Source organism: Oncorhynchus mykiss, chromosome 9, assembly GCF_057628025.1.
Source record: "Oncorhynchus mykiss isolate SJ-2025 chromosome 9, ASM5762802v1, whole genome shotgun sequence".
Lineage (NCBI taxonomy): Eukaryota > Metazoa > Chordata > Actinopteri > Salmoniformes > Salmonidae > Oncorhynchus > Oncorhynchus mykiss.
In genome coordinates, this window is record NC_143030.1 from 25,264,136 (window position 1) to 25,284,980 (window position 20,845).

At 42.1% G+C, this 20,845-nt stretch overlaps 1 protein-coding gene across 22 annotated transcripts in view; it reads left to right on the forward strand.

Annotated features, from left to right (window-relative positions):
- The window catches only part of LOC110531736 (receptor-type tyrosine-protein phosphatase delta), a 614,032-nt gene that overhangs the window by 553,707 nt on the left and 39,480 nt on the right, over positions 1 to 20,845 (forward strand). For 10 of the 22 annotated variants that reach the window (XM_090183809.1, XM_090183811.1, XM_090183808.1 and 7 more), the window contains 6 exons: positions 1,017 to 1,226; positions 2,566 to 2,726; positions 6,046 to 6,060; positions 7,938 to 8,050; positions 10,552 to 10,593; positions 11,166 to 11,263. In XM_090183809.1, the coding sequence (XP_090039935.1) occupies positions 1,017 to 1,226; positions 2,566 to 2,726; positions 6,046 to 6,060; positions 7,938 to 8,050; positions 10,552 to 10,593; positions 11,166 to 11,263 (639 nt within the window). Of the gene's footprint in view, positions 1 to 1,016; positions 1,227 to 2,565; positions 2,727 to 6,045; positions 6,061 to 6,720; positions 6,775 to 7,937; positions 8,051 to 10,551; positions 10,594 to 11,165; positions 11,264 to 20,845 lie in introns of all 22 variants that reach the window. The other 12 variants (XM_090183817.1, XM_090183818.1, XM_090183822.1 and 9 more) reach the window with 4 other exon arrangements.

Below are 20,845 nucleotides of genomic sequence, written 5' to 3' on the forward strand. Positions count from 1 at the left end.
GAACCAGGCTATGAGGGGTGGCCAGTCCTCTTCTGGCTGTGCTGGGTGGAGATTTTAACAGATCATGTCCAAGATGTTCAAATGTTCATAAATGACGAGCATGGTCAAATAATAATAATCACAGTAGTTGTCGAGGGTGCAGCAAGTCAGCACCTCAGGAGTGAATGTCAGTTGGCTTTTCATAGCCGATCATTAAGAGTATCTCTACCACTCCTGCTGTCTCTAGAGAGTTGAAAACAGCATGTCTGGGACAGGTAACACGTCCGGTGAACAGGTCAGGATTCCATAGCCGCAGGCAGAACAGTTGAAACTGGAGCAGCAGCACGGCCAGGTGGACTGGGGACAGCAAGGAGTCCTCATGCCAGGTAGTCCTGAGGCATGGTCCTAGGGCTCTGGTCCTCCGAGAGAGAGAAAGAAAGAGAGAATTAGAGAGAGCATACTTAAATTCACACAGGACACGGGATAAAACAGGAGAAGTACTCCAGATATAACAGACTGACCCTAGCCCGCCGACACATAAACTACTGCAGCATAAATACTGGAGGCTGAGACATACATGCACACACACACACACACACACACACACACGCACACACACACACACACACACACACACACACACACACACACACACACATACAGCAGAGCAGGGCATCTCTTCCTATTCTATTTCATGCCACTGGAACTTCAAAACATTGTCACCTTTCAACAACACAAAAAATTATATATTTTTAAAACTTGAAATCATTTTGAAATTTTTGACAGTATTCACGATTATTATAGAAGCTCATTTCGGAAAATCCACACATCTTGAAATCCTTGCAGCATAAAACAAATGAAATCCAAATGGGAATATTTCCTCTTCCGTTGCAATCAGTAGTGTGAGCTTTTGTAATCAGAAGGGATGTAACACAGATTCGTAGTTGTGTGTGTGTTTGTGTCCATGTGTGTATGACTGCAAAACAACATTTTTATCGACTGTCTAGCTACATCGTCTCAACTCTTTTCACTTTTAGCTGCTCAAAGAGATTAATCGAACAAGCCGAGGCCTTCGCTTCCGGAGGCAAGCTGAGCCCAAAGCCTACATCGCTGCCTACTTCAAAGACCTTCCTACCGAGTTCACTCTGGGAGACACCAAGATCTATGGGGACTTTGAAAACAAGCAGCTCGCCAACGGCCAAGAGTACATCTTCTTTGTGCTTGCTGTCCTCGAGATCTCTGAAAATGTAAGTATATGCCTTGTTATGCTTTTTTCTAAGAAAATCTCTCTCTCTCTCTCTCTCTCTCTCTCTCTCTCTCTCTCTCTCTCTCTCTCTCTCTCTCTCTCTCATCCTTTGTTTCCTTCTCTTCTCTTAGACACCCCACTCCATAAAGGAATTAGTTCAGACAGGCGCAACAGTCGTCCCTCTGTCGATTTCCTTTTCCAGGAATAATTTTCCCTCATGTTTAAAGTTGCGTATTAAACGTCAAAGACCGAAATCAATTGCATCTTGGCAGGGGGCACGTCCCTTGGCTGGATGTGTTACGTCAAGTCCGTTTGAGCCCTGGTCCCTGAAAAAGGGCAAGACTGTAGCTAGGGTGTAGCTAGGGTGTGTGTGTGTGTGTGTGTGTGAGTGTGTGAGGGAGAGAGAGAGAGAGAGAGGCGAGAAGGAGAGTGTGGATCAAAGGAGAAAGGGGCATGATTAGCTGGCTAAATGCATCAGAATGATGGATTTGATGACCTGGGAGGTTTTAAGGGAGTCTGTCTTGGACTCCGCCAGTCTTGACTGCAGATCTAGGAGGATGATAATGGCAGGTGGGAGAGCAGACAAAATGGGGGGAAATCTTTAATTTGCCCACCACAGCACTGATTGGCTTTTTCTTTGCCCCAAAGCCCCGTCTTTATCTCGTTCCGCTCAGAACGGCATAAATGTACTCAATCACAAATGAGAGATGTTACGGATATTACGAACGTGCCCATATCATTTGGATAGTTGAATTTGTACATTTGCATTGACACAATAACTTTCAATGGGCAAATCTTAGCCTACTCGGCACATACAGGTTGTCCTGATGTCTTTGTGAAAGTCAGACTGACCGAATATACATGTACTTGAAGAGGAAAAGTTGAAACTTGGACACTTTTGAACTTGCGGTGGCCTCACAGAAGGGCTGAGGTCTATTGATTGGAGCTCAGCTGTGAGAGTTGATAGATATGTGAGAGAGTGCAGGTTGTTTTTCTACAAAGCTACACAGTCAGGAATAAGATATCACTTCAGGAACCTAGGAACATAGTCTGAACTGGGACCACAGAATATGTTTTCAAAGTCATGGGTGGCAGAGAAATAGTGGCATTAGAGTCAGACAAAAATATTTCCTATTGTTGCCTGGATACCTAACTACATTGTGGTGATAAAACTATTTCCCATTCTCTACTCTACTCTACACTACCTGCATCTAGAACTAGCCTATTGCGTGGTTATTAAATAAGTTATTCCACTAGTAGTTTATGTAAAGTGTAGCCTGAGAACCCCAATAAAATAACACAGTGATGACTAATACAACTCCCCTTCCTCTCCTTCCCAGACCATGTATGCCACCAGCCCCTACTCCGACCCTGTCGTGTCAGCTGACCTTGACCCCCAGCCAATCATTGACGAGGAGGAGGGACTTATCTGGGTGGTGGGCCCAGTGCTCGCTGTGGTCTTCATCATCTGCATCGTCATCGCCATCCTCCTGTACAAGAGGTAAGGACTAAAGAAAGGGAAGCACACGAGTGAGAGAGAGCGAGAGAGAGCGAGAGAGAGAGAGAGCGAGAGAGAGAGAGCGAGAGAGAGAGAGAGACTTGCATCATCAAAGTCAAACGAAGCACATTCAAATACACTGTCACACAAACAGTCTACCTATCAGATAGAAACACTCAATCACACACACACACACATACACAGAAGACATCAGAGCAGCTCTTTGTCTGAACCTCCAGCGGAAGCTGACCGTTCGCCCCCACCGTCCATCAGTCAAGCGTAGAAGGGGAGCGCTCAGAGTATCAGTGTGGCAGTGCATGCTGCTTTAGAACCACACACATACACAAGAGAGCCAAGCTCCAGGCCTGTTTTGTGACCCCCGGTTGACCTGGTGCTTTAACAGGGACACATTTCTCTCTATCCTAGCTTCTCCCTCTTATATTTTTCACTTTGATTGAATACTGCTTTGGGCCAAGTGAAGCAGTCTCCATAGCATCCACCATGAATGGCACTGTAAAGTGTATTAACACATTACTGGGAGAATCAGCCTTGAGAGAAGTGAAGCCTGGGCTTATAGTCAGTCTATCAATAGATATGTTTTTCACTCAACGCCAATCGAGAACATAGTACCCCTGAATGCATAGGTATTTGTTAAATATGTCACTATAATCGGAAGGCAATCAAACATCATTGAGTCCTATGGCTATTTACTTACTCTAGGCGTAGGTGACAATTTGATTGTCCTTCCATGTTGACTGTTTTGGGTCGTTCAATGCCAGGGGCACCCGAGTAGAGCTTAGAGAGGCTGCTGCCTACATACAGACTTGAAATCGTTGGCCACTTAAATAAATGGATCACTAGTCCCTTTAATAATTAATAATGCCACATTAAGCATGTTTACATATCTTGCATTACTCATCCAATATGTATATACTGTATTTTTTATACCATCTATTGCATCTTGCCTATGCCGCTCGGTCATTGCTCATCCATATATTTATATGTATATATTCTTATTCCATACCTTTAGTTAGATTTGTGTGTTTTGGGTAGTTGTTGTGGAATTGTTAGATTACTTGTTTTTTATTGCTGCACTGTTGGAACTAGAAGTACAACCAATTCACTACACTCACAATAACATCTGCTAACCATGTGTATGTGACCAATAATAGAAGATTTTATTTGATTTAAGAACTAACTGTCAGGTATGGAATCAACGTAGAGGGGTCCTCTAGTTTCTGTTTGCGCCTGGGAAGATTTACACAACAATTACCAAGTCAATGTCACCAGAGCATTTACTAAGTCAATGTCACCACCGTGTTTACTAAGTCAATGTCACCAGAGCATTTACCAAGTCAATGTCACCACTGTGTTTACCAAGTCAATGTCACCAGAGCATTTACTAAGTCAATGTCACCACCGTGTTTACCAAGTCAATGTCACCACTGTGTTTACTAAGTCAATGTCACCAGAGCATTTACTAAGTCAATGTCACCACCGTGTTTACCAAGTCAATGTCACCACTGTGTTTACTAAGTCAAAGTCACCGTCGTGTTTACTAAGTCAATGTCACCACCATGTTTACCAAGTCAGTGTCACCACCATGTTTACCAAGTCAATGTCACCACTGTGTTTACCAAGTCAATGTCACCAGCGTGTTTACTAAGTCAATGTCAACACCGCGTTTACCAAGTCAAGGTCACCATCGTGTTCACTAAGTCAATGTCACCACTGTGTTTACCAAGTCAAGGTCACCATCGTGTTCACTAAGTCAATGTCACCACCATGTTTACCAAGTCAATGTCACCACTGTGTTTACCAAGTTAATGTCACCAGAGCATTTACTAAGTCAATGTCACCACCGTGTTTACTAAGTCAATGTCACCACTGTGTTTACCAAGTCAAGGTCACCATCATGTTTACCAAGTCAATGTCACCACTGTGTTTACCAAGTTAATGTCACCAGAGCATTTACTAAGTCAATATCACCACCATGTTTACCAAGTCAATGTCACCACTGTGTTTACCAAGTCAAGGTCACCATCGTGTTTACTAAGTCAATGTCACCACTGTGTTTACCAAGTCAATGTCACCACCGTGTTTACCAAGTCAATGTCACCACTGTGTTTACCAAGTCAAGGTCACCTTCGTGTTTACTAAGTCAATTTCACCACCGTGTTTACTAAGTCAATGACGCCATCGTATTTACTAAGTTAATGTCACCACTGGGTTTACCAAGTCAAGGTCACCTTCGTGTTTACTAAGTCAATTTCACCACCGTGTTTACTAAGTCAATGACACCATCGTATTTACTAAGTTAATGTCACCACCGTGTTTACCAAGTCAATGTCACCAGCGTGTTTACTAAGTTAATGTCACCACCGTGTTTACTAAGTCAATGTCACCAACTTGTTTATTAAGTCAATGTCACCAGCGTGTCGGGACTTTCCGGGAACATAACCAGGAAATGTTTCACTTGTTAAGATACATTTGTATGTAGTAGAATTGGTGCCCTGTGTGAGGAGCAAAGGACAACATTCATGTTACTGTGTGTGTTGCGGCAGGGGGGAAGGATGAAATAATAGCCCCACAGCATTGCTGATTAACTGTATAAATCAGTCACAGCAAGATGCACACCTACATGCACACTTGGATACAGGTCACAAAATTGTTTATGTTCATCTGAGCTGAAAGTAAAGGTTCCCTATGTCCCAGACCCCATTATAGATCACAACAAACATAAGTGGCTTTTGTTACAACGTTAAGCTCAAATTTTATTATCTAATCTTTTTTATGTATTTTCTTAGGAACTCTATGCAAGCACATTATTTTGTATAATTAGTAATCATTATTATCACAATTGTCCTGTGTTGTTGTCTTGATGTAGTTATTCTTTAGGATATACAGTAATCAGATACACAAGAGCCCTTCCATGCTCGAGTGACAAACAATCACCTGAAACGACTAAATAAACAATACATCTTTGGATTGCACCTGGGATGAGATTATAAGATTTAAAACGACAAGTACCCAAGGTGACATAATTGAGCGTGGTGTCGGTAGTGAAGGGACACTAATATCGCATGCCAACCAACATTGAGATGCGATTGTTGTTGCTCAGTTGTCTTTTTGTAGTTAGACACGTTTGTTCTTCTTAAACAGGAAATAACGCATTACAGTATAAAATATAAGCGTCGTAGTTCAACTTCGGCCATGGGGCATGATACTGTTGTCAGGATTATTAAGTCGTCATAGCGACGGATCACGTTGTCGTGCCAGCTAACATCCTATCATGCTTTCTTTTCCTTGCTTACGAATGGAGCAGCAAACCAGACAGGTAAGAGTGAAAGGATGTGATATGGCTGACAATACCACAACTATCCCCACCTCAACCCTTGTTTTTATCCCTTTGCAGACATGTCCTACCCTCTAGCTTGTTGCGCAGAGTTCAATCATTGCAGAAAGTGAGTTCCCCCACTGCTGTGCAATTCCAAAGCACTTTTTAAAGTCAGCTGTTTGCATTGATTGAATTCTGACCTACGTTCCAAATGATAGTATTTGAATCAACATCATATATTTGATCAGCCAGGACAGTTCATTTTCAAAAAATGTATGTGTGCTTTCCATTCTTCCATTACTCTCACCCTACATTACATAAAAAATAGTCATATTATTTCGTATTTGACGAAAACCCATATCACCATTTCCATTTTCCATTGACCAAACATGTCTAAATGTCCTGTCTGTCTCAATAGAAAAGGGACAATTTCTTGATAAACACAACCCCTAGAAATCCTTATTTCTTAGATTTCTACTGGATTCAATGTCTCACCGCTTGTATGCAAGAAACAACTGACTTGCATGCCTTAAACAGAACCAACATGCATTACAATGCCAAGACTGCTCCCCCACACTTTCTCCTTACTTCTCAAAATGCTAGTTGGCATGAACATTGAATGCCAATAATATATCACAAATAGATATATTTCTTCAACAGCATTACATCACAGCCAAATGTACTCACTGGCCGGGAAAGCACTATACTGTACCGGTACTGTAACACTTTAACAGCGTTTGCCCAGCTTTCCTACTCCCAAATCATTTCATTCCATTTTTTATTCAGCTTTCAATTGGATTAACCCTGTGTTTTTACCAAATGAGCCCTTGCATTGCTAGATGGCTATTAAGTTGTAGGTACACTCTGCCGTTCTCTTGCAATGTCATACATGGACTATTGTATGTGTTCAGATATCTGTTCAGATGTACCCATGCTATCATATTCAGCCTTTATTTTTCATGCCTGCATTCTCCACCAAATGTAGCAAATTGTATGACTCATTCTGTATGGTCCCATCTACTTGTTTTCAGACGCATGCAACGATGACCTCACACGACCCATTTCATCCTTGCTGTTGTTTTTGACCATTACACCATTCACCCCCCCCCCCCCCAGGCTATTTACACAAGCCTCATTGCTTCCCATATAATGCAAAGGTCACAGGTTAGTGATTTTACTTAACCCTAATGAAGAGAGGTTGGAGGTCAGAGGTCAAATGATGATAAACTATTTTGAAAGGTCACTTCTAGTATAGTGCTAGTCCCCCTTGTACTCTGTACACTTCTCGTTAGACAGATCGAATGTCACCGTATTTGACGTATGAGTCTTTGGGCAGATCTCTTTGTCAAAGCTCTTTGTCAGAGACTGCACAGTTTTATAAATAAGTGGTCAAAAGCATTATATCAAGTAGATGGATTATATTTAATTGATAAAAATCTCCCAATGCCATGAAGGTTAATAGAGGGATTGAGTGTATTTATGGCACCTCTCTATCCTCTCATAAGCATGATATGGAATTTTTTAGACCGCATTCCCATTATCGGAATGAATTAAAGATGCCCTAAAGTTCTTTACTGGGCTTTAACTTCATGCTTCTTGAAATGTGAATCTGATCAACTTGAACATTAAGATATATGTCCCACTAAGAGTAGCATTCATCCCCATGTATACAAAACATAACACAATCTGGCGGATTAAACTATGCTGGAACCCATCAGATGTAATTCATCATCAAGACATTGTATATGGAAAATGTATACATTTTATACGTATGTCATTTCATTTAGGGAAATATCTTCAAAAGGGATGAAAATGCACCGAAAAAACTATAGAACACAAAACTTTTTTTTTTAAGTATTCATGTTTTATCCCCACAGGAAAAGGGCAGAATCCGAAGCTAGAAAAGGAAGTCTGCCCAACAGCAAGGAGATTCCGTCTCATAACCCCACCGACCCTGTGGAGCTTCGACGCATGAACTTCCAAACGCCTGGTAAGGGAATTTTGTGATAGCAAACATAAATCACACAAACCACTGCAAAGCTTCCTAGATCCATAATCACTCAATGATTTAAGAAATTACGGACATCTTAGTCAAATTAAGATGGCTTTATATTAAGATGGCTGTAGTTACTTATCTTCACCTGACTTAGTAAGTGAAGCAGCAGAATTAATGTAATATATCAAATCTGGTTTGTTATCATTGGGAAAGTGTGTGAATGTCTCCTCTTTGCGATGTGCTTGCTCATGCATGACCTCTTTAAAAGTCGACACCTAAATGCTAAACCAACACTTCTCACAGAGTTCCCATGACTACAACATTCAGGGGGGGTCATTGTTCAAAGTGTGGCCGGACATGATGGAAAATGGACAGGTGGTGGGGAAAAGATGCACAGGGTCAAAACTGATTAACTCCTCCCAGGAGACAGAGAGAGAGAGCAAAGAGACGTGCTGAAGACAGCAGTGCAAAGCTAATACTTTCATGGCAGTTACCATCATCCTTGTCTTCATGGGCCACCTACAGATGTAGGATATTTATTTGAGACAGTTTGCTATAGCATGAAAATAATCCTGTAGCAACAGGAAATGTGAATTATTATGTGGGGTTGATAAATGTTTCATTATGGCAAATCAAGACTGACATTTTAAAGTGGAAATATTTTTAAACATTGAATACACTACACGTTTACACTGCTGTGAAGGAAAATTCTCAGCAACAAAAGAGTGATCAAATTAAGATCCTACATCTGTAGGTCGGTGCAGCCTTTGCCAAGCTAACACTAGTCTCAAAGTGACAGTGTAGCATGCTGGAAGTCAGTGTCACAGTGCCATGTTACATCCTGTACATGAGGCAGTGGACGGTGGAGAGTGGGCCAGTGACAAGTTGTGAACACAAACGTCCCCTCCCTTTTGACCTTCGAGGTGAACAGCGGTTATGCCTGAGCTGCCTGGTTCTGTGACCCCTTTTTGTTGCCGAGGGAGAAAAGATGGCTGTCACAGTCCATTTGTCCCTTGGATAGCCAATGCATTTTTTTATTTTTTTGAGTGAAGAGACACGCTCAACTTGGTACTGGAGTTCTTCTGGCAGGGAGAGCAGTGGGACAGGTGTTCGGGGACTGACAATAATGTAATATCAAAGCCACATTTTTCAGGTCAGCTCATATGAAAAGGAAATAAAATATCCCAGCCGCAGGCAGATTTTTTTTTGAAAGATTATGCATATTTATGAAACCCCTACTCTCAATGACGTTATATCCATTACTGGAAATGTCAAACTTGGCAAAGGGGGCGTTTTTCCCCCTCTCGTTTTCACTTTGAGAAGAGGACTTCAGAGTGATCTAAACCACCACACTTTCCCTATTTCCAGAATCCTCTACAACCATCTTGATTAGTCTCGCACACCATTCTCATTTTCCAAAGAGCCTCTCAAAGTGGCTCTCGAGTTGCTCGAGCGGTCCAAACATCTTTGTCTCTCTCTTTTAGAGCTTCTTCTCAAATTCTGATTGGTGCTACATTAGACTTAGTTTCTCTTCCCTCCCTCGCTCCCTCTTTTCCTCCCTCTCTCACCTCGCTGCTCCTCAATGCTTATTTCCATCTTGAGGATGCTTGATGTGTGCATGGCGCCACGCGGCGAGTGGTAGTTCCATTGTCAACCGGCGGCTGAAAATGGGTCTTGAGTGGTAGGGGCCGATAGAAACACCCTCTTGGAGAAATAGAGCGAGTGAGTGCGGGAGAAAAGAGGCCCTGCTTTTTCGCTTTTTCCATTAGCTAATGCCCACTTGTGTTATCAGTGTAGATGAAAAGACCACTGACTTGCCCTTGCAGACACTTGTCTCAGGCGGGAGAGTGGGAAAACCGTCACCGTGTCCCGGCTATTATGAAACCTCTGCTATCTGGTACTGGGTGACAGCACTTGTCCTTAGTCAACGTTTCGGGAGCTGTGTTTAAGCCTGGACATACATAGTGACTTCGGTCAACCCCACACAACCCCCCTTCTCTGCTCTCTTCTCTGTTCTCTCACATACCTTCACCACAAACAACTTATACAGAATACATTTGGTAGCCTGTGTGCTAACACTATTTACAATGTCAGTTCTACCTTGTCAAAGTAAAGTCCACCAAAGTTTTTTTATGCAAGGTGAAACTTCCTGCCTGCAGACTTTGTAGGATATCTGATGGTCAGAATGGATCTCATTATGATAGGATTGTGCGATCGCTTGACTCAGTTCTTCAACGTCTCCGAATTGTTTCCTGGCTCTGTTTTGTTGAGTGTTTTCATGTCCTTCCCACCGATTTACACATGGTGGCGTAGGCTAGCTTCTAGCATGTCAATGTGTGCGTTACTAACAGATCTATGTGACATTTAGATGATAGTGTATAATTCTAGTTTCCGTCAGTTACCTTCCCCAACGGTTTCTACCCCTAAAACAAAACATTCATCACATTTCTAAGATCGTCTAAGACTTTTTATTTATACCGCCGTTTCCTCCGCAGGTTCAGGTGACCCCGGTTACCCCAGTAACCTCCATTTGTCAAGTTAGTTGGTCTTGTTTATGCATTCACCACATTCTTTCTTTCTCTCTTTTGTTTTGTTCTGTTTTTTTCCCTTCATCCCCCTCTCCTCCTCCTTTCTACGTAAACTTGTAGTCAATCTCACCCCCATCTAATCCACACGTTACTTATTGCCATGTCATCCATCGCAGGAGGCAGAGTTAAAAAATTACACCCCCTAGTAACATGTCATCACTCAAAGCAGACAACATCTTGACCTAACTTCGTGATTTGTTTGTTTGTGGTTTGGTTTGTTTGTTTGTGAGTATGTCTTCCGTCATGCTATCTCCCACCGGCCGCTTCGGTGTGAATAACATTCTTCTCTCACAGTAGGAAGTTTTACAGGAAGTCTGTTCGATGACTTCTCATTGACTTCCTTTCCTGTCCATATCTTCCTATGAGCATGCCACTGCTTTGAGTGAAAAAATAGCCTAACAACGATCCACTTCTCCATCCCCCTGTTACACACATGCTGCTTTTATAATGATTCACTGGTTGTAACCGTGGTATCGACCCCTCACCCCTGGCGACTGACCTCTCGCCCGTTTGATTGACAGGCATGGCCAGCCACCCACCGATCCCCATCCTGGACCTAGCTGATCATCTGGAGCGTTTGAAAGCCAACGACAACCTAAAGTTTTCGCAGGAATACGAGGTAAACATGAGGCTTGTTTCTTATCTGTTTGCATATTAGGGTCAGATTGGAGGTGTTATCGGAGAAGGATTCATGATTTCGATTAATTCAAATGCTTTCTGTCATTCAGAACAAAAGGTTGGTATGTTAAAGACTTTCAACTTTTGATTATGCTTCATGGTCACAGTGAATACATCACTGGGTGTCCCGGTTTGGACTGAGTCACCCCTGGTACATTGTATATGAAAACATGGAAATTATTCCATTAATCTACATGCTTGTTAGCGTATGCTACCCCAACAGTGTAGGCTCGTGTGCCTGAGAGAGGCTGGATGCCCTCTAAACTCATTGTGTCACTCATTGTGTAATGTGTCAGGGAGTTTATTTAAGCCCAAAGTCTCGCCATGTAATGTTATTTTCCCGGAACCCTTTAATCCAGTCATTACAAAAGTGTCACAGCCCTGCCAACCTGCCTTTCAGGAAAGCCAGTCCTCACATGGCAGCTGGCATTCAGGAAAAAAAACCAAAGATAGCTTCCTGTGGAGAACCTGTTCACCGGTCACACCCGGGAAACCCAAATCTCACAATCCTTCCAATCTGCCTAATGCAAAGTGAAAATGAAACATTTATCCAGTCACAGCGGGCTTGATTGAAAGGCTCGTCGTCCCCGCGCCTCCATATCTCTGAACGGCAATAATTTTCCTATTTAAAATGGACGCTGCTCGGGAAAAGGTCAGCTTCTCGCAAACACAATATAATCTCAGTTGCTCGCAGACAAGGTGACACGACTCATCGGCCAGGATTCGCCAAAGTCTCATCTGACCGGAGAAGAAGAAGAAGTCTTTGGTAGGACTGCGGCGGTCATAAAATTCTGTTTAGCATCTCCACACCATCACACTTACAAGCCACTGATGCAAGACTTTGGAACGTCTAGGCCCCTACATTTAAAAAAGTCTAATAAATCCATTTAATACACACTGAGTGTATAGAATATTAAGGACACCTTTCTAATATTAAGTTGCACCCCCTTTTGCCCTCAGAACAGCCTCAATTCATCAGCGCATAGACTCTACAAGGTGCCGAAAGCGTTCCACAGGGATGCTGGCCCATGTTGACTCCAATGCTTCCCACAGTTGTGTCAAGTTGGCTGGATGTCTTTTGGGTGGTGGAACATTCTTGATACACATGGGAAAATATTGAGTGTGAAAAACCCAGCAGCTTTGCAGTTTTTGACACACTCAAACCAGTCTGCCTGGCACTTACTACCATACCCCGTTCAAAGGCACTTAAATATTTTGTCTTGTCGATTCACCGTCTGAATGGCACACATACACAATCCATGTCTCATGTCTCAAAAATCCTTCTTTGACCTCTATCCTCCCCTTCATCTACACTGATTGAAGAGGATTTAAAAGGTGACATCAATAAGGGATCAGAGCTTTCACCTGGCTATTAAAAATCAAATACAAATGCACCATAATTGTAGGCTAACTCTATAATCACAATCAATGAACCAACAGCATCACCTAGGCCTATACGTTAACTCCCAGACTCGTAGATAGAAAGATTGGAGCATAGGATAAGGCAACCATAAGGTCCATACAGTAATCATAATACAGTGTATTCGGAAAGTGTTCAGACCCCTTGACTTTTTCCACATTTTGTTAGGTTACAGCCTAATTCTAAAATTGATTACATCTCTTTTTTTCCCTCATCAATCGACAAAAAAATAGCAAAAATAGGTTTTTAGAAATGTTTGCTTATTTATAAAAATGTTTATATAGAAATATCATATTTACATACATTTTAAGTGGGAAGATTACATACACCTTAGCCAAATACATTTAAACTCAGTTTTTCACAATTCCTGACATTTAATCCTAGTAAAGATTCAATGTCTTAGGTCAGTTAGGATCATTACTTCATTTTAGGAATGTGAAATGTCAGAATAATAGTAGAGAGAATTATTTATTTTAGCTTTTATTTATTTCATCACATTCACAGTGGGTCAGAAGTTTACATACACTCAATTAGTATTTGGTAGCATTGCCTTTAAATTGTTAAACTTGGGTCAAACGTTTCGGGTAGCCTTCCACAAGCTTCCCACAATAAGTTGGGTGAATTTTGGCCCATTCCTCCTGACAGAGCTGGTGTAACTGAGTCAGGTTTGTAGGCCTCCTTGCTCGCACACGCTTTTTCAGTTCTGCCCACACATTTTCTATAGATTGAAGGTCAGGGCTTTGTGATTCCCACTCCAATAACTTGACTTTGTTGTCCTTAAGCCATTTTGCCAAAACTTTGGAAGTATACTTGGGGTCATTGTTCATTTGGAAGACCCATTTGCGATCAAGCTTTAACTTTAACTGATGTATTGAGATGTTGCTTCAATATATCCACGTAATTTTCCCTCCTCACGATATGAATTTCACCAGTCCCTCCTGCAGCAAAGTACCCCACAACATAATGCTGCCACCACCGTGCTTCACGCTTGGGATGGTGTTCTTCGGCTAGCAAGCCTCTCCCTGTTTCCTCCAAACAAAATGATGGTCATTATGGCCAAACAGTTCTATTTTAGTTTCATCAGACTAGAGGACATTTCTCCAAAAAGTACGATCTTTGTCCCCATGAGCAGTTGCAAACCATAGTCTGTCTCTTTTATGGCAGTTTTGGAGCAGTAGCTTCTTCCTTGCTGAGCGGCCTATCAGGTTATGTCAATATAGGACTCGTTTTCCTGTGGATATAGATACTTTTGTACCTGTTTCCGCCAGCATCTTCACAAGGTCCTTTGCTGTTTTTCTGGATTGATTTGCTCTTTTCGCACCAAAGTACGTTCATCTCTAGGAGACAGAACGCGTCTCCTTCCTGAGCGGTATGACGGCTGCGTGGTCCCATGGTGTTTATACTTGCGTACTATTGTTTGTACAGATGAACGTGGTACGCCTTAAGGCTTTTGGAAATTGCTCCCAAGGATGAACCAGACTTGTGGAGGTCTACAATTTTTTTTCAGAGATCCTGGTTGGTTTCTTTTGATTTTCCCATGATGTCAAGCAAGGAGGCACTGAGTTTGAAGGTAGGCCTTGAAATACATCCACAGGTACACCTCCAATTGACTCAAATGATGTCAATTAGCCTATCAGAAGCTTATAAAGCCATGACATAATTTTCTGGAATTTTCCAAGCTGTTTATAGGCACAGTCAACTTAGTGTATGTAAACTTCTGACCCACTGGAATTGTGATACAGTGAATTATAAGTGAAATAATTTGTCTATAAACAATTGTTGGACATTTTCAGGTGTTAGTTCAGTTTCAAGTCCGGACTCTGGCTGGGCCACTGAAAGACATGCAGAGACTTGTCCCGAAGCCACTCCTGAGCGCTCTGGAGCAGGTTTTCATCAGGGATCTGTCTGTACTTTTCTCCTTTCAACTTTGCCTCGATCCTGACTAGTCTCCCAGTCCCTTCTGCTGAAAAGCACCCTGACATCATGATGCTTCACCATAGGGATGGTGCCAGGTTTCCTCCAGACGTGACGCTTGGCATTCAGACCAAAGAGTTCAATCTTGGTTTCATCAGACCATATAATCTTTTTTCTCATGGTCTGAGAGTCTTTAGGTGCCTTTTGGCAAACTCCAAGTGGGCTGTCATGTGCCTTTTACTGAGGAGTGACTTCCATCTGGCCAATCTACCATAAAGGCCTGATTGGTGGAATGCTGCAGAGATGGTTGTCCTTCTGGAAGGTCCTCCAATCTCCACAGAGGAACTCTGGAGCTCTGTCAAAGTGATCATCGGGTTATTGGTCACCTCCCTGACTAAGGCACTTCTCCCCCGATTGCTCAGTTTGGCCGTGCAGCTAACTCTAGGACGAGTCTTGGTTGTTCCAAACTTCTTCCATTTAAGAATGATGGAAGCCACTGTGTTCTTGGGGACCTTCAATGCTGCAGAAATTTTTTTGGTACCCTTCCTCAAATCTGTGCCTCGACACAATCCTGTCTCTGAGTTCTATGGGAAATTCATTCGACCTCATGGCTTGGTTTTTGCTCTGACATGCATTGTCAACTGTGGGATCTTATATACAGTTCCAGTCAAAAGTTGGGACACACCTACTCATTAAAGTTTTTTTATATATTTAAAAAAAAAATGTAAAACTATTTTCTACATTGTAGAATAATAGCGAAGACATCAAAACTATGAAATAACACAAATGGAATCATGTAGTATCCAAAAAGTCTTAGACAAATCTAAATATATTTTATATTTGAGATTCTTCAAAGTAGCCACACTTAAGCCTTGATGACAGCTTTGTACACTCTTGGCATTCTCTCAACCAACTTCACCTGGAATGATTTTCCAACAGTCTTGAAGGTGTTCCCAGATAAGCTGAGCATTTGTTGGCTGCTTTTCCATCACTCTGCCATCCAACTCATCCCAAACCATCTTAATTGGGTTGAGGTCGGGTGATTGTGGAGGCCACGTCATCTAATGCAGCACACCATCACTCTCCTTCTTGGTCAAATAGCTCTTACACAGCCTGGAGGTGTGTTGTTATCCTGTTGAAAATCAAATGATAGTCCCACTAAGCGCAAACCAAATGAGATGGCGTATCACTGCAGAATGCTGTGGAAGCCGTGCTGGTCAAGTGTGCCTTGAATTCTAAATAAATCACTGACAGTGTCACCAGCAAAGCACCCCCACACCATCTCACCTTCTCCATGCTTGATGGTGTGAACCACACATGCGGAGATCATCCGTTCACCTACTCTGCGTCTCACAAAGACACGGCAGTTGGAACCAAAAATCTATAGTTTGGACTCATCAGACCAAAGTTAAAATTTCCACCGGTCTAAAGTCCATTGCTCGTGTTTAGTCAAGCTAGTCTATTATTTTTTTGGTGTCCTTTAGTAGTCATTTCTATGCAGCAATTCAACCATGAAGGCCTGATTCTCGCAGTCTCCTCCTGAACAGTTGATGTTGAGATGTGTCTGTTACTTGAAGTCTGTGAAGCATTTATTTGGGCTGCAATCTGAGGTGCTGTTGACTCTAATGAACTTATCCTCTGCAGCAGAGGTAACTCTGGGTCTTCCTTTCCTGTGGCGGTCCTCATGTAAGCCAGTTTCATCATAGCTCTTGATTGTTTTTGTGACTGCACAATGGCCCTGCGTCGTCCGGGTTAACGTTTGGCCGGGGTAGTCCGTCATTGTAAATATGAATTTCTTCTTATGTGACTTGCCTAGTTCAATAAAGGTTAAATAAAAATAGATAAAACAAATAAATAAACTTTCAAAGTTGTTCTTGCCATAATATGTAAATGGTATTTTAGCAAATAAGCCAATCTTCTGAAACTTTCAAAGCTGTTCTTGCCATAATATGGACTTGGTCTTTTACCAAATAAGGCAATCTTCTGTATACCACCCCTACCTTCTCCCAACACAACTGATTGGCTCAAAGGCACTAAGAAGGAAATAACTTCCACAAATGTACTTTTAACAAGGCACACATGTTAATTGAAATGCATTCCAAGTGACTAGTTGAAGAAACTGGTTGAGAGAATGCCAAGAGTGTGCAAAGCTGTCATCAAGGCAAAGGGTGGCTACTTTGAATAATCTCAAATATAAAATATATTTAGATTTGTTCAACACTTTTTTGGTTACAACATGATTCCATATGTGTTATTTCATAGTTGTGATGTCTTCACTATTATTCTACATTGCAGAAAATTGTAAAAATTAAGAAAACCCTTGAATGAGTAAGTGTGTCCAAACTTGTGACTGGTACTGTAGACAGGTGTGTGCCTTTTAAAATCATGTCCAATCAAATGAATTTGCAACAGGTGGACTCCAATCAAGTATTAGAAACATCTCAAGGATGATCGATGGAAACAGGATGCCCCTGAGCTCAATTTCGAGTCTCATAGCAAAGTGTCTGAATACTTATGTGAATAAGGTATTTCTGTTTTTACTTCAAATATATTTGCGCAATTTTCTAAAACTGTTTTCACTTTGTCACTATGGGGTATTTTGTGTATATTGCGTAGGCATTTTAAAATATTTAATTCATTTTAGAATAAGGCAGTAACGTAACAAAATGTGGAAAACGTCAAGGGGTCAAAAACTTTCCCAAGGCACTGTAATACAGTCCGCACTCAAAGGCGATTACTATAATTTCTTTAATTTTGGAGTATAAGCTGGACCAATTATGTGCCAAAGACATCTTAAATCTATTCCATTTTTTTAAAATGTTTTTCTTCTGTGTGTAATATGTGGTAGGCTATTAGGCTATATTGTATAACGGCACAATCATTATTTCAATTCAGTTTATTTGGGGGGGCTCATATTCAGGTCTATGTGTATGAATAAGCTCTAATATGGGTATGGGCGTTCTGCATGCAGTGTTTTAAATGCATCACCTTAGAAAGCACTGTCCATTTTGTTGTTTGGCTTTGAAGCAACATCCACAATGACCATGTTTTCCACTCAGTTTCAAGCTATTGTTGAAAATCTTTCTTCAAATTGATAGATCACAATGAGGTGAGTTTTAAAAACATGAAACGGTTTTATGTGATTTTCAATTTATTTTGCATTGATATCAGAGTGGTTAGATGGACGTCGTTAGCCAACGCATGTCCAGAGTGCATAAGAGGTGATTACCGTGACTCAATGGTCACGTGGAATTTGACTGCGGTCATGACTCATGACTGCCGGTGGGGTGGTAATACGGTCACCGCAACAGCCCTAGTCTTTGGTTTGTGGCGTTCACAAAGACATAATCCTATTTCTGTGATTTCATCAGACGATGAAACCTACTGGGTTTGATTGATTGACGCAGAGTGGCAGGGGCCAAACGTAAAGTTAAATTTTTTTTCCTCCCCTCACAGTCATTGCTCTCTGCAGTCACTCCACAAATGTGGCTGTAAATACCTTTTTAAAGCCCAATAAATCCCCTGTATTCCTACCCCCGCTCGCTATTGCTAGATAGATTCTGTGCGAAACACAATGGGAGTAAATCTAAATAGATGAACTTGAGTTCAACTGATTGTTGGTGAAGCTGCAGAATTGTGCTAGAGCGCCGGGGTCCTTTCAGGGGCATTGTGTGTGATGGAACTGCAGTCAACCTCTTTCTCTCTCTCGCTCTCTGCCTCTCTCTCTGTGCCTTTCTCTCACTCCTCTCTCTCTCTCTGTGGGCTGTGCCACCACAGCTCCAAACCATGAGGTCAAAATGTGGCAGACTGCCAAGCTTCCCCAACCGTTACTGCACCTTATGTACATTGAATTTTAATTCCAAGGCTGGTATTTTCACAAGGAATGGAAAGTCATTTTCAGAGCACAACGAAAGGTCTTTGTTATGATCAATGTTGCGACCGACTGTTTCAGCTTAGCTTTGTTCTGACTGACTCACACTGCATTCTGGTCTGTATTTCTGCAGATAATGTATGTCGCACAACTGAGATTTGGTCAAAGTTCACACGCTCTTAACCCTTATTAAAGTGTATCTCATCCCCAGGCCAAAGAGAAATCAGACATAATTCAAAGGTTAACTGTCCAAAAAGTAAATATCCCTTTTTCAGTCATTCGTCTAGAGATTATACAGGGAGATTTTATCCGAGACTCTAACCGCCTCATGTATAAACAAACATGATAATTTCATCTTTAATCAAGGAGGGAGAAAGCGTTTGGTTGTAAACTATAGAGCCTTGTTCGGTTTCAATACTCTTACAATGCATCCTTCCTCCACACTTCCTAAAAGAAATCACTAACCTCAAATTTAATTGAATTGTATTACACATGTGCCGAATACAAGAGGTGTAGACTTTACTGTAATGTGCTTTCTTACGAGCCCTTTCCAACAATGCCGAGTTAAAAAGTATGAACAAATATAAACGAAAATAGTAACATAATAAAAGACAAAAACAATATAGGAAGATTAATACCGACTTAATGTGCAGGGGTACGAGGTAGTTGAGGTAATTGAGGTAATATTGACATGTAGGCATGGGTAAAAGTGACTAGGCAATCAGGATAGATAATCAACAGAGTAGCAGCAGCGCATGTGTGTGTGTGTGTGGGGGTGTGTGGGTGTGTGTGCGCGTGCGTGTCAGGGTAGCCATTTGAGTAACTGTTCAGCAGTCTTATGGCTTGGGGTTAGAAACTGTTCAGGAGCCTTTTGGTCCCAGACTTGGCACTCTGTTACTGCTTGAGTAGCTGGAGTATTTGACAACTTTTAGGGCTTTCCTCTGACACCGCCTAGTGTAGAGGACGTGTATGACGGGGAGCTCGGCCCCAGTGATGTACTGGATCGTATGCACTACCCTCTGTAGCGCCTTATGGTGGATGCCAAGCAGCCATACCAAGCGATGATGCAGCTAGTCAAGTCGTGCACAGCTACTCAGTCATGGGTGAACAGGGAGTACATGACGGGACTAAGCACGCACCCCTGAGGGGTCCCCATGTTGAGGGTCAGCATGGCAGATGTGTTGTTGCCTACCCTCACCACCTGGGGGCGGTGAGGAAGTCCAGGATCCAGTTGCAGAGGAAGGTGTTCATTCCCAGGGTCCTTAGCGTAGTGATGCGCTTGGAGGGCACAATGGTGTTGAACGCTGAGCTGTAGTCAATTAACGGCATTCTCACATAAGTGTTCCTTTTGTCCAGATGGGAAAGGGCAGTGTGGAGTGCAATAGAGATTGCATCTTCTGTGGATATTCCAGTCTGTGCTAGCGAAACAGTCCTGTAGCTTAGCATCAGGTGACATGCTGGTAGAAATTAAGTAATAAGGATTTCAGTTTTCCTGCAGTAAAATCACCCGCCACTAGGAGCGCCACTGCTGGGTGAGCATTTTGTTGTTTGCTCATGGCCCTATACAGCTCATTGAGTGTGGTCTTAGTACCAGCATTGGTTTGTGGTGGTAAGTAAACAGCTACAAATAATATAGGTGAAAACTCTCTTGGTGTGGTCTACAGCTTATCATGAGGTATTCATATTCAGGTGAGCAGAACCTTGAGACTTTCTTACAGCGCACCAGCTGTTGAAAACAAAGAGACACACACCACCCCCCGAGTTTGCCCAACGCTGCCGTTCTGTCTTGCCAATGTATAGAAAAAAACAGCTAGATTTATATTTTCTATGTCCTTGTTCAGCCACAACTTGGAGAAACGGATATTACAGTTATTCAGATCACGTTGATAGGATAGTCTCTAACAGAGCTCGTCCAGTTTATTTTCCAGTAATTGCACGTTCTCCAATATAACGGACGGTAGAGGGGGTTTATCCACTCGCTGACGTGGTCTCGTCAGGTATCCCACACACCGGCCTCTATAGCGCCGCTTTTTCCTTCTTCGAGTGTCAGGAATTTGGGCCTGGTCTGGGATGATCACTATGTCATTTGCCTCCGACTCATTGAAGCAAAAATCCGAGGTTAGTGATCGCTGTTCTGATGTCCAGAAACTCTTTTTGGTCATAGAAAATGATGCGGGAAACATGTGCAAAATAAATTATGATCAGCTCAAAAAAACACACATAATAGCACAATTGGTCAGAAGCCCGTAAAACGGCTGCTATTCTCTCCAGTGTCATTGTAGTAGCCTGAATTTACTGGATTGGTGTCATAAACCTTT